Source organism: Belonocnema kinseyi, chromosome 2 (genome assembly GCF_010883055.1).
Source record: "Belonocnema kinseyi isolate 2016_QV_RU_SX_M_011 chromosome 2, B_treatae_v1, whole genome shotgun sequence".
Taxonomy (NCBI): Eukaryota; Metazoa; Arthropoda; class Insecta; order Hymenoptera; family Cynipidae; genus Belonocnema; species Belonocnema kinseyi.
Window position 1 is genome coordinate 54274369 of NC_046658.1, and position 16054 is coordinate 54290422.

Sequence of the window (16054 nt, forward strand, 5' to 3'; positions counted from 1 at the left end):
TAATTTTGAGAAACAATGTAAGCAGCTATACATGTTGCAATCAATGCAAAATCTAGTAGTCCTCTGGCGACATTGTTCATTATTACATAATGCTCTTGTTCGAGATTCGTATTTGTGAGTTTCGAAATCACCTAGTTTTGATTGCGACAAATATTTCCTGCTGATTTCTTTACAGAAATCTTTCGTTTTCAATTTAGCTACATTATTCTTGTTGCAAATTTTCCAAATTACGGTAGCATTTGTAAATGATGATTCTATTATTCGTGAAAAAATTTTAAAATTCGGTCTGGGAAATTCCGATCCCGAATTCTCGTCATCTGATGAATCATCTCCATCAGAGCCAGAGTAATCTGGATTAGGTATGATGATACGTTCATCATTTTCATCGGAATCCCATTCCGGTTCGGTGTTTGTTGCAATTTTTATGGCTTCACGATTTGGCATTTTTTTTGCTGGGCGTACTCGAAAATTCCCAGGATGACAATGCGGTGAAGGTGTGGTTTGATGTCAGAGTGCAATAAAGGTTACGGAGTCGTTGGAAATTTTTTATTGAAAAACTATGCGCTATTCAGAAAATTTGTCAAGAATAAAAAGTTCTTGTAATTAGCCGAGGAATACGCCTGAATTTTTCCGGAGCATTTTGAGCAAAATTTTGAATTTTGCAAAAATTGTTCATATGCTTTGGAAAATGGTTCACAAAAAAAAATAGGCACGAAAAATCAGGTTTTTTTTTTTGTTTAAACTAAATTTTGGGATAATAAATAAATTTTTTGAGAAATTTCATTGGCACCGTCGGAAAGAGGAGATCTTAAGCAATAAAAATATATGTGTCTCAATTTTTTCTAGTGTCGAATAGTCTTAGTTATTGGCCGTTGAAAAGCAGTGTACCGGTAGTGGCGTTTTGGCCGTTTAAGGGTTAAGTTGAATTATTTTAATTGAAAAGCTTTGTAAACTGAATTATTTAAAAATTTAAAAAATAACAGTTGAAACTTAACACTAAAGTAAAGTTGAAATCGAACTTATTTTAAATTGTATTATAGCATTTGACATGATATTTGTGCTATTTCAAGTATTTTGATAGATTTTTCATACAGAAAATTGTAAAATTCCTGGCAAAAAAAAATTACTATCATTTCCTGGTTTTCCCCGCAAACTTCCCTGTCATTTCTCGGTTTTCCCGGTCCAGCGGTCACACTGAAAAGGGATTATGGGGGATTTTCATGATGTTAGAGGAAAAACGGATCTAGGGGGCTGTCTGTGATTCTTCGTACTAATAATTGCTTTATTTAAAAAATTGCAGGTTCAGGAGCGTTTGGAGGATCCACCAGCTCCCCTAGAGCCAGTTCATTCAGATATTTGTGACATAGTTGATGAGATTTGTCACAAGTATCTATACTCCTATAACAAAAACGCAAGAGAATTAGTTGTGCTATTGAAAAGTTTACACCTTAAGGCCCTTTTGGAAACTCACGACGCTATAGCAAAACTTCGTGATTCGCCACCTAGTCCAAATCCACGATTTTTGATCATGCCAGCTGACGAAAGAACGGAAGCCGTCAGAATGGTCGGGCTGAGAAGACAGCCTGACGAGCCTCTGGTGGGTTTGATTCGCAAATTTACATAGTACGACGTAAATGTCATAAATGTTAAATTTCGAAAATAGCTTATTCTCGAATCAAATTTCATCAATTTCAACTTCCTGTCAGATTTTAAAAACTTCCGTTTCCAGATTGAAATAATTTATAATTCTGATTCAGCATTCAAATTTGATTTTAACAAACCTCTAATTTTCGATTCTGATACGTGCATGCTACAACAATATTTTTGGTTTCACATGGTGTCTACTAAATTATGCCCACTAAATTCCCAGTTTTCCCCGGTTGTAATATATAATCTTCTCTTGCTAGATGCACGAATAAAACGCATTTAATATAAGGTTTTTCTATGGATATATAAAGAAAACAACGTTTTCACAATTATCGAAGAGTGATTGTAAAAGTATATGTTTAATCTTTTATTATTTCAGTTGAATTATAATTACGTGTGCTTTTTTAATTATTTGAATATTCAACCCAAAAAACATAAATCCTCATTAAGAATTGTAGTCTTCAATATTTAAACTAAAAAATATTTTTATTTTAAAATAGTTGAATTTTCAATAGCAAAAAAATCATTTTCAATGAAGCAAGTAATTTAATTTTTCACACAGCAGCTGAATTTCCAACCAAAACCATTCATTTTCTAGCAAAAAAAGATTAATTTTTTAACAAAATATATGAATTGCCAAGAAAATAAAGTAATTTTTCCACCAAAAATTTGGAAAAGATCATTTTAAAAATCTGTCTAAATAAAAATTAAAAATTTACTTAAAATCTTCCGAATTATTTTGTGACAGTTCTAGAAATCTTTTGAAATATTCTCCTTAAATTAATTTGTCAAATAAAAAAATTGTTAATTTCTTTAGAAATTGTGAGACAATTTTTCTGTCCTCTTGAATCCCGACTCGAATTTGTATTCCCGGTTAATTATCGGGTTTTCCGTTTTTAGTTTAATTCCCGACTATATACCGGTTTCCCCAGTTAGTAGATACCCTGATGTGAAAACAGTCGCAAATCTTTAGAATTAAGTTGAATTTTATTTTTTAGGGACTCACAGTTCAAGTGGACGAATCTGGAAATTTAATAATAGCTAGGATATTAGGCGGTAGTACTGCAGCAAAACAAGGACTTTTGAGGATAGGTGAGGTTATTCTTGAAGTCAATGGAAAAGCAGTTCACACACCAGATGAACTTCAACAGTCAATACTAGAAGCCAATGAAAATCTCACCCTAAAATTGGCACCAGGAATAGCCACAGATGGAATCAAGCCCATAAAATCCACAGTAAGTGAACAAGGTGTTGAAATCTTTTTCCCCTGTTGAAACACTTTCGAGATGAAAATAAAACGCTGTCATTACAAAGTTGCATCCATATTACGCCGAACTTTCAACTCCATTCTGTAGAAATTATTAGAGGTCTCGATCTAAGAACAACTCAATTGGTCAATCTTTTTTAAGTTTCAAAGAAAAAATGTTAACTTAAGAAGCTCTTTTTGTAACTTAATGTCTTTTTTATCCATGTCTGATATCGTCAAAAAATAAGTAGGTAGGCCCTGAGTTACTGATCGTCTTTTAAAAATATCATTAGGTGTTTATATATGAGTAACATACCATTTCGAGCGCGGATAGCACTCAGAGCGAGAGGCTTGACGCCGACGATGATTTTGTACATTCGATGTACAAATTACATACAAATTGATAAATTGAATTTCTATCTTCAAACTCGACAGTCGGAAAACCGGTTGAACTCTCGGGAGATGGTTTTTTGAAGTTTTCCTCTAGCCTGGCTAAATGTCCAGGCAAATGCGAGTATTTCTGATGAAGTCAGATGCAGCCAGGGGTTATCGCTGGTTGTGATTAAAACCTGTTAAAAATTTCTGATAGAACTTCCTTACCGAAATCCGCATCCAAAATTATATCCGAAACTGTAGTACCATTTTCTTTCAGAAACTTTCAGAATTTATCAGAAAGTGTCCCAGCAGCATCTTACCGTTTTTCCGACCTTTTCCAAAACTGTCCCGCGCGCATTTGTGTATGTTTCTATCGGATTTTATCACAAAATTAAATTATTTAATATTGTTAAATAAATATTGTTTAATATAACTTTATATATAATTATTATGCAATTGTAAATAAACTTTTAAAATAAAAATATATCGAAGGATTAGAAAGTAAAAAATTATTCATTTATTAAATTTGGAAATTTAATAGTTTTATTAATTCAATACTTTTTTCAAATTATAACTGTTTAATAATCTTAATAGTAAGTTAGTGAAAAAATTGGTATAAAAGGAATTATTTTTTGAAACCTTGTTTAAACCATTATTTTGTTTGTTCAAATTATTATTATTGATTTTTTAATAATAATAATCTTAAAAACTAAATAATATATATTGTTTTTGATATTAATAATTATTATTATCAATAATTAATCATTTCTGATAACATCTGATAAAAATAAATGGGATATTTCTGATTTAAAATCTGGTAGAACACTAGTGGGACACATCTGATAAGATCTGATAGAATTATATTGGGACAAGTTTTCGGAAAGAAACTGAAAAATTCCTATGCACATGTCGGAAAAAGTCTGATAAAGTCTGAAAAGAATACTTTTCCGACTTATGGGCCCATATCAGCAGTGAAGTAGTCATTTAGCTGTTCTTATAGTCCTCTGGAAATCAAAAAGTAAAAACTAAATAAACTACAAACTGAACAGTTTATCTTATACCATTTATAATCTCACACGGAAGAAAACAAAAATAGCGATTCTGCGCAAATAAAGTTAACACATCAAAAACCTGTTAATTCCCTCGATGTATTTAAAATCGTTTAAAACTTTATTTCAATCCCTTAATACCTTTGGAAACATTTTTGGAACGATTAAAATCTTTGAAATCTGTTAAATCCCTTTAAATCTTTTAACACCTCTTGAATTCCACTGATTTGTTAACAAAAATGTTAAATTTTTATTCCGAAAATATGAAATGTCAATAACAAAAAAATCAACATCAACCGAGTAATTGACTTTTCTACAAAATAAGCTGAATTTTCATTCAAGAGCATGCATTTTCTACCAAAAAAGATGAATTTTTAAGAAAATACATGAATTTACAACTACTAAGATCAATTTTCAACCAAAAATGGAATAGTTAATTTTTTTCTTATAAAATTAATTCTTAAAAAAGAAAAAACAAATTATGAACAAAAAAGTTACATTAAAAATTTTTTTAAAACAAATTACAGTTGAATTCTATTTGAAAAGATGATTTTTTAACAAAATAGTTGAATCCACTAGCAAATAATGACTTAGAACTCTCTTTAAATCTTTTATCCCATTTTTAGATTCTTTGAAATCTTCGAAATAGTCATAAATCATTGTTTTAAAATATCTTGAAAATAAATTCAGTTCATTACCTACAGTTCTACAGAAATCTTTAAAATCTTTTTAAATTATTGTAAACTCCCTAAATTCTTTGAAAACACTATAAAATTTGTTGACATTCCTTGATATTGTTGCAATCTCTTGAAAATCTTTGGAAAGTTTAAGAATAACTTAAAATCTTCAAAATCATTTGGAAAATTTATTTATTCCTTCATATCCCTTAAAATGTTGAAATGCGTAGAAACCTTTTGAAATTTAATTTAATTAATTTGCCAAAGTTCTCTACAAATCCCTTAAAACTGGCGATAAAATGTTTGAAAATCATACAAAATTCATTGAAATCCCTTCAAGTTTTTGAAATATCTTTAAATTCCTTGGGGTTTGTCTAAATAGCTGAAAATTTTTTTAAATCTCATAAATCCTTTGAAATGATTGGAGGTCCTATAAAATCCCTTAAATCTGATTAAATCCTTTGAGCTACTTTAAAATCTTTGGAAATCCTACACAATGTAATTCAATTCAATATTACAACATTTACGAACCCGTTGAATAGTTATAACATTTTGGAAAATAATACAATTTCCTTAATATCCAAGGGGAAATTTGTAATGAATTTTTTTGTTTACAAAAGAATTCTAAGAAAAAACTAAAAAAAATATTTCAAAATGTTTCCTAGAATTTCGTAAAAGAATTTAGAGATTGAAACGAGTCAAAAATAATCTAAAACTTGTCCAAATTTCATTTTTTTGAATTTTAATTTTTGTAAGATTTTGAAAAAGAAACTTTCTAAGAATCTTGAAAAGTTTCAAGAGAATAAAAATTTTTTTTAAGATTCCTGGGGAAATTAAAAACAAAAAAAAAGTTTTTTAACATTTCAAATGATTTCCTAAATTTCAGGAAAAGAATGCCGAAAATTTTAAAGCAAAATTTTATACAATATTCGAGTAATTTTAAGAAATATTTAGAAGTTTCAAAATGATACACAAATAATTTAGAATTAAACAAAAATATTAACAAATTTTAAGCAACCTGCAGTTTTTTTGACATTTGGAACACAAAATTTAAAAGATTTTTCAAATGATATTTTATTTAAGGCCATGTGACAAGTGGGTCACATGACCAGATTCCTACCTTATTGACACGTGATTTCCTAACTTATTTTCACACGGACCACCGCAAGGTCTCATTGGGAGCAACTTCCATCTACAAACGATACCAGCTCTTAGTAGAGCCGCGGTAAATCACAGCTAAGGTCACGTCTCACGACCGCGAAACGGGTGAACAGATTTATATATATCCTGAAAAATTACATTTTTTACGGCCTGAAAACACAGGAAAATTAAAAAAATGTAAATTTTCAAGATCAGCATTATCTCAAAAGATATTTCTAAGTTTTAGAAGTTTTTAAGAGATTAAAAATTAATTTAAATCTCCAGGAGATTTCAAAAAAATGTAAATAAAATTTTAATTTTGAAACATCGAAAAAGAGGCCTTTTAAGAATATTGAAAGGTTTTAGATATTTTGGAATGTTTACCGAATTTAAAAATATTTCAAGACTTAATAATAACATTTTCTTAAGATTCCGCCAAAATTTGGAGTAGTTTTTTTCAAATATAAAATTTAAACGAATATTTAAAAATGTTTTAAACGTTTAAAAAGATTTCCAAAATAGTCAAAAAAGAATCTGGAACATTTGTAGGCAATTTAAAAAATGATTCGAGTAATTAAAAAACTTTTTCCTAAAATTTTTAAAAATAAGTTGTAAAACAAAAAATTGTACTTTTTCGAAAAATCAGACATCTCCAAAAAATCTTTTTCAATTTTCTCAAGAACCTTAGGAAACTTAGATTTATATAAACTGAAAAACAACTAAATAAACAATCTTGAAAAATGAATAGTCATTAGAACTTTTTATTTTCTATGAAAAATTATTTATCCCCTCAATGTATAATTTCTTTGGATTTTTTTCCTTGTTTGAAAACCTTTCTTGCTTAAAAATTCATCATTTTAGTTGAAAATGCAGCTCTTTTGCAAAACACTTCATTGGTTTGAAATGCAACTACTTGAAAATCAACCTTTTTTGGTTGAGGCTTAAACTATCCCGGTAAGAAGGCTTGCATTAGAAAGTATTGAAAAATTTCATTCATCCACTGGAAACGTGAGAAATATTGAATACTTCTAGATCCCGTTTTTGTCCTCCCATTTTTAATCTTCACAGCAGTTGAAGTTAGCTCTTAAATTGAATCCCGTTCTGTACCTAGCGCCGAAAATATTTTTCTGAACACCACAAAGCAACCAAGAAATAGAAAATTTTAATCCCTTCCAATTTAGAAAATTTTTTCACTTTCATTTACTGTTTTTCAAATAATAATGAGGTAAAAAGCTTTTTAAAACATAGCACCAGTCATTTTACGTTGTCTGGATTAATTCACACACATAAGGTTCTGATGAAAAATAATTTTTTGAATTTTTTATCATGATTTTATATTTTTGTAATTGATAATATTTGAACAAAGCAAACATTTTACGATAAAGATATGTCTTCTTGTATACAATCCTACTATATTTTGCACACTTTATGCTTTTGGAGCGCATTCTAATGCTTGAAACGAAATTTTTGTTTTTAATTTAATAGAGGTTACCTCTGGCAACTGCGATCGGCTTTAAAAGGGGTTGGAATCTTTTAATTTTCGCCGCCTAATGAGGATTAAAAAACGAAGGACAGAAACGGCATTCTTAGGGATCCAAAATTTGTAATACTTTTTAATGCAAGGCTTTTTACCGGATATTTTGTTGAAAATTTATCTTTCTTGGATGAATTAGCTGCTTCTGATTTACCATAAAATTATTTTTTAGTTGAAATATCAAAGCTATTATATTTTTTGTAAAGAATTCATATTTTCTTAGTCGAAAGTTCAACTATTTAGTTGAAAATAAACTTTTTTTATTGGAATTAGTAAAATTATATTTATATAACAGTATCAAAATCAAGTTATATATATATATTTTTAATTTAATCAATTTTTAATTCTTGTTGCAGTGCTACATGAGGGCTTTGTTTGACTACTTCCCAGCAGAAGATACCCTACTACCCTGCATGGAAATTGGCCTTCCCTTTCAGAAGGGTGACATCCTCCAAATTGTGGACCAAGCCGACCCAAATTGGTGGCAAGCTCGAAGAGTAGAGGGTGAAGGTCTAGGACCTCCAGGACTCATACCTTCCCTTGAACTTGAAGAAAGAAGAAAAGCCTTTGTGCCTCCAGAGGCAGATTTCGTACACAAAATAAGCATTTGTGGAACGAGGATTTCTAGAAAGAAAAAGAAAAAGATGTACGAATCAAAATCCAACGGCGAATTTGATGCCGCTGAGTTACTTCTCTATGAAGAAGTTGCTAGAATGCCACCTTTCAGACGCAAGACTCTGGCTCTAGTTGGCCCCCGTGGTGTGGGAAGACGAACACTGAAGAATAGGCTAATTAACAGTGATCCTGAGAAATTCGGAACAATCGTACCTTGTTAGTTATTATTTTAAACGAAATCATTAAGGGTAGCCATAGGTCAGGAAAAATTCAGGAATTTTGAAAAAAATCTTGCTAAAGTCCGGGAATTTCAATAAGAGGACACTTTATATAATTGTCCATGATAATTTATATATATATATAATTGTTCTATTCCGTTTATAAAATATTCTAGGTTGAAAATGTTCTAAAATTAAAATTATGCTCTTTGAATATTAATGGTAAGGGAAAAATTAGGTAATTTTGGAAATAAATTTGGCGGCTACCCTGATACAATATTCTTGTCCGCATTTTTTGCATTGTATTTCTGTTTAATTATTTTTGCAGTTGCTTCCTCCTGAGCATTGTATTTTTAATTGACAATTTTATTACTTGGTTGAAAAGTCATCAATTTTGTTAAAAAATCAATCTTTTTTGGTTTAAAATTAAACTTTTTTTTTATTTGTCTTTTTGTGTTGGAATTGTAACTGTTTGGGCAGAAAACTTTTTGTTGAACAACTTGATAAAAGGTTGAACCACTTTATAAAAAAATTTGTTGGTGTAGATTAATTATTTTAGCTGAAAGTTCATCTCTTTAGTTGAAAATTTGTTGTTTTTTTTTCTTGTTGAAAACTAATTTTTTAAACTGAAAATACTTGGTTAAAATACTTCAACTACTTGGTTTAAAATTAATTTTTAAACTAAAAATGTATTTTTGTTTTTGTTTCTGGTTGATAATTAATCTTTTTTACTTGGAAAATTCAACTGTTATACATAAAATTCGTCTTTTGGCGTATAAGTTTAACCATTTGAATAAACTTTTTTTTCTTTCATGGCTGCCAAATCTTTACTTGTTGAAAATTAATACTTTCGTGTTAAAAAGTCAATTCTGTTCCAATAAATTTGACTGTTAAACTAGAAAATTCAACTATTTGTTTGGGAACTCAACGGTTTTCGGTTTAAATTTAATCATTTTAGTAGGAAATTCATCTCTTTGGTTAAAAATTCTTATTTTTTTTACTGAAACTTTAACTGTCCTATTTTTTGTTAGAAATATTTCTTTTTTAGTCGAAAAATCAAGTACTTGTTTGACAATTCATGTATTTTGTCGAAAATTTTAATTTTTCGGTAGAAACTTAGTGTTTTTGCTATTTTGTTAAATTTTGTTAAAAATGCAAGAATTTTTGGTTGAATTTTATTATTTTTTTATTAAAATTTCGACCATTAAGTTAAAACTTCTACTATTTGGTTAAATTATTTTGTTGGTGCATTAATTATTTATCTGAAAATTCGTCATTTCGGTTGAATTTTCATAATTGTAGGTTTAAAATTCAACTATTCATTTAAAAATTTAATTTCTTGAAACTTTCATTATTTTGTAGAAAATGCAGTAGTTTTTGTTTGACTTTTAATTTTTTAGTATTAAACATTCGACCAATAGTTTAAAAATTCAACTATTCAATTGTAAATGCAGCTGTCTGGTTACAAACTTTTTTCTTGAAAATTTAACTATTTGGTTTATTGCTCATCTTCCTAGTTTAAAAATGAACTGTTTTTGGTTGAAGTTCAATCTTTCTGGTTTAAAAAATCGACTATTTGATTGAAAATTGAGCCTTGCAAGTATAAAATTGAAGTATTTGGTTAAAAACTTAACTATTGTACTAAAAATTTAATTATTTTGTTCAAAATTCAAGTATTTCGTTAAATAGACATCTTTTTTGGTCGACAGTTCTACTCTTTTGATGAAAATTCGTCTTTTACGATAAAAAAGTAATTTTTTGGTTGAAATAAATAAATTTCAAAAATTTTAAAATTTTAATCCGAAATAATTATATTCCATTCATACAATGTTCTATTTTCCGAGTGTTAAGATTAAAATTCTAGATTTTGTACATTAATGGTAATAAATAATTAAAAATCGGTTAGAGAAAAGTCATGGAAATTGGAAAATTCTGTTGTTTGAACACCCTGTTATTCAAGTATTTAATTATTTCATTATGCTTTATTTGATTCTAATTACTAATAGAACAACTTAATTCCAGTTACGTCACGGCCACCGAGAGTCCTGGAAGAAGATGGCAGAAGCTACTGGTTCACTGATCGTGACTCCATGGAAGTTGACATCAGGGAACATCGTTTTCTGGAACATGGTGAACATGGAGGCCATCTTTATGGAACCAAATTGGATTCAGTGAGAGATTTAATTAGAGCTGGTAAAATGTGCGTTTTGGATTGCAGTCCGGCAGCTCTCAAAATTCTTCACAATAGCACAGAATTCATGCCATACGTCATCTTCATAGCCGCGCCAGGAATGGAACAACTCAAAACTTTGTACGACCTTGGAAGGTCGACTGGAGCGAGTAATCGAAATTTAACGGTAAGATTTTTTAAACTTTCAATTGATAAGAGATGATATTATAGATACAAGATCCAAGAAGGTGGGATTTCGATAAAGTAAATATAAAACGTAGTTTTTATTATATGTCATGAACGAATTTACAAGATAGTTAAAGTCCATCCTGGTGAAAATATTCACGTGGAATTCTGCGTAGTAATTGTTGTGAAAATTAACGTGAATTGATCTAACACGGAAATTTGAAAAGTTCTGAATTTCCACGTGGATGTTTTAAACTGGCCCAGTATTCGCTAGATTCTGTTATGAAGATATTTGGAATGCATGTTCCTCAGTATAAATATTTAGTTTAAAATGTGAAAATATTTCGTATCTAAATGTGGTACTAATTTCGTTTCGAAAATTGTTTATGAAATTGACCCTGTAGATAGAGTAAATGTAATTTTTATATTTTAATATCATTTTGTAAATTTATATTTATTATGTAAATGTATTGTGGTATGCTCTTAATTATTGTATTTGTGTTTGATCATGGCTTTATTAGTTCGACCGTCAGAGCTCCATCAGGTACAGTTCGAGAAGAGCCAGAACTTTGGAGTCCCTGGCTTCTTTGTACGAGGTAGGTATCGCACAATTTCATTCTTGATCTGGTAAGAAACATGTCCTCTAGAATATTTCCTAATTCTCTTAATATTATTATATTTAACAAAATTATATTTAACAAGAAGCTGTTGCCCTGGCATGGAAATGCCTTTTCGCACAATTTTAAAATTAATCATTTTTAACAGCTTACTTGCAAGATCCGAATTCAGCACCGCATTAATTTTTAAAGAAAATTAGAAATTGCGTAATTTTAAAGGCTCAAACTTTAAACATAATTAATATGAATCTTTCAAATTAAACAAAAAATAAAGTTAAAAGTAATTAGAATAATTGAAGGCCATGACTACGTTTGCCGAAATTGGGCAAGCGCAAAACGAATATTTTCGGTAGGCCTACACACTTTGATAATTAAACTTTAAAGATACCCAATCTTTTTAATTCTTAAATTTTGGACAGTGAACATTACAGTCATTCATTTGAAAATAAATCACATTTTTTAGTAAAAAAATACATCCAAACACTTTAAATATCACTTAATACTGCACGATACAATACTTATTAATCATATTTTGCATCTTTAAAATTTCTATAATTAAAACAACAGTCAAAAATTGAGTATAAAAAATAGCGGTAAAAAACATTGAGTTATTTAATTAAGCGTGTTTTCATTAAATACCTTCAGGTTACAAAACGAACATTTTATTATTTATTGTTTCATCATTTATTCACAGTTATGATAGGGTTCTTTATGCTCTTTCTCTTGAACATAATCATTACAATTCACTTGGAAGAATAGTTCATAATAACCGTAACAAATTTCTTGTTTTAAAGGCCACCATTAAATATTTTAGATTTATATTGAGAATTTGGCTACTTATTTTTGAATTGAATAATTTTATATTTAAACATTCGGAATTGTTTTGTTTCAATTTATCTAAATACTTAGCATTATCACAATTTTCAGTTTAAAGGGTTTGTAATTTAATGCCTCTACAATAAATTCAAAATAAAAATTATTTCTTGAAAAAAAGATCCTACTCCATCTTCACTCAATTGGGAATCGAACCACAAAACTTCTGATTTCCGGTCAGGTGCTTTTCCAATTAAGCTATTAGAGGGATCAGAATAAGAACTCTTAATTCAAGAACATAACGCTAATTTTTAGCTAGGTGTTAATGGTACAAGTAATTATTTAAAAATTATTATTATTTTAAAATAATTACTTGTACCATTAACACCTAGCTAAAAATTAGCGTTATTTTCTTGAATTAAGAGTTCTTATTCTGATCCCTCTAATAGCTTAATTGGAAAAGCACCTGACCGGAAATCAGAAGTTTTGTGGTTCGATTCCCAATGGAGTGAAGATTGATTAGGATCTTTTTTTAAAGAAATAATTCTAATTTTAAAATATTATTTTCCATCTAGTCTTATTAAGACGTTAAGCATTTCCTGTTATTGAAGATTATTAACTTGATCGATATTGTGTAGATTTTCTGCCTTCATGGTTTGGAGGGTTGATCTACTGTCGGTAAGGTACAATCTCTGATGATATAGCAGATAAATTAAAAAAATTTTTTAAAATTCAAAATAATGAAAAATTAAGACAGCAATTTCTCAATTTAGAAATGCGCATTGCAAGTTGTGCAACTAAAAAAGGGATCAAAGCGATCTTAAAATTGTCCCAATTCTAGTTGAAAATTTAGAAAAATGAATCATTTAAAATTGAATAATATTTGATACGAAGATTTCAATATTGAATAGAAATTCTAAATGAAGTATTGAAAATTAAACTAAATGAAATTTAAAAGTTAAAAATGGTGTTATTTAAAATCCAAATAGGTACAAAAAACTATCTTAAATTGAATAATTCGAACGATAAATTAAAAATTTTTTCCTTTCATAAGCTTTAATTTTGCAAGTAAAATCGAAATGGTTGAATGCTGAAGTATATAATGAATAACCTGATCATTTTTAAACGATTTATGTTTACTTAAAATAATTGAAATTTCAAAAGTTTCGCGTGTGAACAAAATTTTGATATCAATAATATCATCAATATCACAAAAGTCTTTGAAACATTTATTTTGGTTTTCAATTTTAAATTGTCCAATTTTATTCGCTTCAAATTATAAATGACATATTTGAATGCAAAAGTCTTCAATTATGGACGCTGTTAATTAAAAACAATAAAATTTCAATTCCTTTGAATTTAATTTTGAGAACTTATGATTCAAATTTTGTGTATCAAACACTTGCAATGTTTAATTATTCAATCTTGAACTCTTTTATTTAGAAATTATTTATAAAATAATTTGATCTTGAATGTTTTCAGTTCAAAATCGTTCAATATATATGTTTCAAATTTCAAGAGCTTTCAATTCTAGATGATTAATTTTTTAAATAAAAAATTGAAAACTAAATAATATTTAAAAGTTTGTTTATCAATACATTTTTTTAATTGTTTATATTTTGAATGTTAGGAAATAAATTCAAGGGACATGAATGCGCATCTAAGGCGCGTGCATCACTACTAGCGCAATTATAAAATATACCTAATTTATAAATATAAATTTTATTGTTTCTAATAGGAGGATGATTTAAAATCGACGTTAGAAGAATCAGCAGCCTTACAAAGAGCCTACGAAAAATACATTGACCACGTTATTGTGAACGAAGACTTCGACAATACTTTCAGACAAGTAGTAGCCGCCTTAGATGCCTTGGCTACTGAACATCAATGGGTCCCAGTAAATTGGATCTACTAAATGATCCAAAAAATGCCAGATAATATTTATTAACGTCACGTATGTCACGATAAATCTGTGTTACCAGTATCTATTTAGGCCAGCATGTTGAAAAATTGAAAGCGAAAAAAATCTAAAATGTGGATGGAATCCACCAGACATCAAATTTTTCTCAAAGAAAATCAGAAAGACAGCTGGGTTTTTCGTTGCTGTCACAGCGAGTACAAGAGTAGTATTTACGTTAGTTTGTTAGTTTCTTATAATCAACCCGTTAACTATCTTCCGTCAATTAATATCAATAAATTTATAATACCAAAAGAAAAGTTGCAATAACCCTAGCGGAGCGCGTAAACAGAACGGTTACAAAACTGCGTGACCGTTCCGTTCACTGAGCCCGCCAGGGTATATTTTCATCCCTTTTGACGTTTACTCACAATTTCACGTAGAACTTAGCACAAAATTGTGAATAAATGTGAAAAAGGATGAAAATGTTTTCTACGGTGTCACTATGTTGTCACTTTACGGTCACGGAATCCGCTAGGGAATGCATACTGTTAGGGAAGAAAAAATCAACAGAAAGAAGTTTTAAAGTGAACGGGTTGTGAGCATTAGACGGCCGTCCAATTATTTTTAAGAAGTTTGAGAATTATTATTTAGTATATTTTTAGCTGTTGTAAACGGCGGATATTCTCCGGGAAGATTTTTATTATTTGCGCCTGGCTCTTTTCTCCGTACACACTATTCCTGGCACCCAGTGCCTTAAACTTGTGAACCACTACTGGGACACGCCATACAAAGAAGAGTATTCTAACGAGATAATAAATTAAAAACGAGATTTACGTACTGCATATTTTCTATGAGGATTGAGTACTAGCACGAAATGTAGTAAAACAAATCGAGATATACTTATATATACTTGTACAACTGTAAAATTATTGTACATCGATATGAGTCATGATCTCGTTTCAATGAGTGATACCAAGAGCGAAATAAAGTTTATGAGACATTTGTTACGAATCCGAATCTTTGTTGATTGCATCTTCCCCTAATGCTTTAATATAACGAAAATCTAAAACAAAGATCCTCAGTAGGTCGGTTCAAACTTTTTTCTCGAATTTTCATGCATTTTCCTCCAAATTTCATCGAAACCATAAAAGAATAAGTGCGTTTAACACGTATTACCCATAAGGAAAATAGACGTTTGTATCAATTTCAATAAGAATCGTCAATATTTAAGTGTATCGAGTAGATCCTTAACATTTTTTCCCCACAAATATCTAGAGAATAAGAATGAAAAGTGACTTTTTGAACCCCCACCCTCCCTCCCAAGTATTTTTAAGAGTCCCAAAAAGGCTCATAAGTGAAAAATTGGATTTTGAATTTTTTGTGCTAATTAATACTTTTTAAGGTTTTTATTAGAACAAGATGTTTCTAATACATAATAGATTACTTTCTAGTGATAATTAGATGATTACATTTTTTTTTACAGTTTATGAATGTTTGTAGCAATTTTCTCTGAGAATGGAGTTAGAAAGTCGCGTTTTTTCTGAATTATTTAACTTTATTTCATTTTTTCCATTTGAGCGAGGCAATAATGAATTGAAGTGAACAAAAATAATGGTTTGAATAATATATTACTATTATTTATAGTAATATTCTGATAGAATAATGCTAACGTTTGTGGTAAAAAAATGAATTCAAAAGTAAAGTCGAATTTTCCAAATTCGATTTATTCGATTTATTCGAATTTTCGAACGAGTCGAATTTCTACGATTCGAATTCAGTTTTGGATACATTTTTTAATAAAAAAATAAGGTATTTCGATTTGAAAAATTGTAATAATCCGAGGAAATTAAGCCGGTTTGATGTACAT

General features: G+C 29.1%; 1 protein-coding gene across 4 annotated transcripts in view; it reads left to right on the forward strand.

The window, feature by feature from the left end:
- Positions 1–15198, forward strand: part of LOC117167159 (MAGUK p55 subfamily member 6) — a 61185-nt gene extending 45987 nt beyond the window's left edge. For 3 of the 4 annotated variants that reach the window (XM_033351881.1, XM_033351880.1, XM_033351883.1), the window contains 6 exons: positions 1301–1597; positions 2646–2882; positions 8025–8499; positions 10524–10858; positions 11379–11453; positions 14026–15198. In XM_033351881.1, coding sequence (XP_033207772.1) covers positions 1301–1597; positions 2646–2882; positions 8025–8499; positions 10524–10858; positions 11379–11453; positions 14026–14202 — 1596 coding nt within the window. In that variant the 3' untranslated portion in view covers positions 14203–15198. The remainder of the gene's footprint in view (positions 1–1300; positions 1598–2645; positions 2883–8024; positions 8500–10523; positions 10859–11378; positions 11454–14025) is intronic. The other variant, XM_033351882.1, reaches the window with a different exon arrangement.
- Positions 15199–16054: the final 856 nt, after the last annotated feature.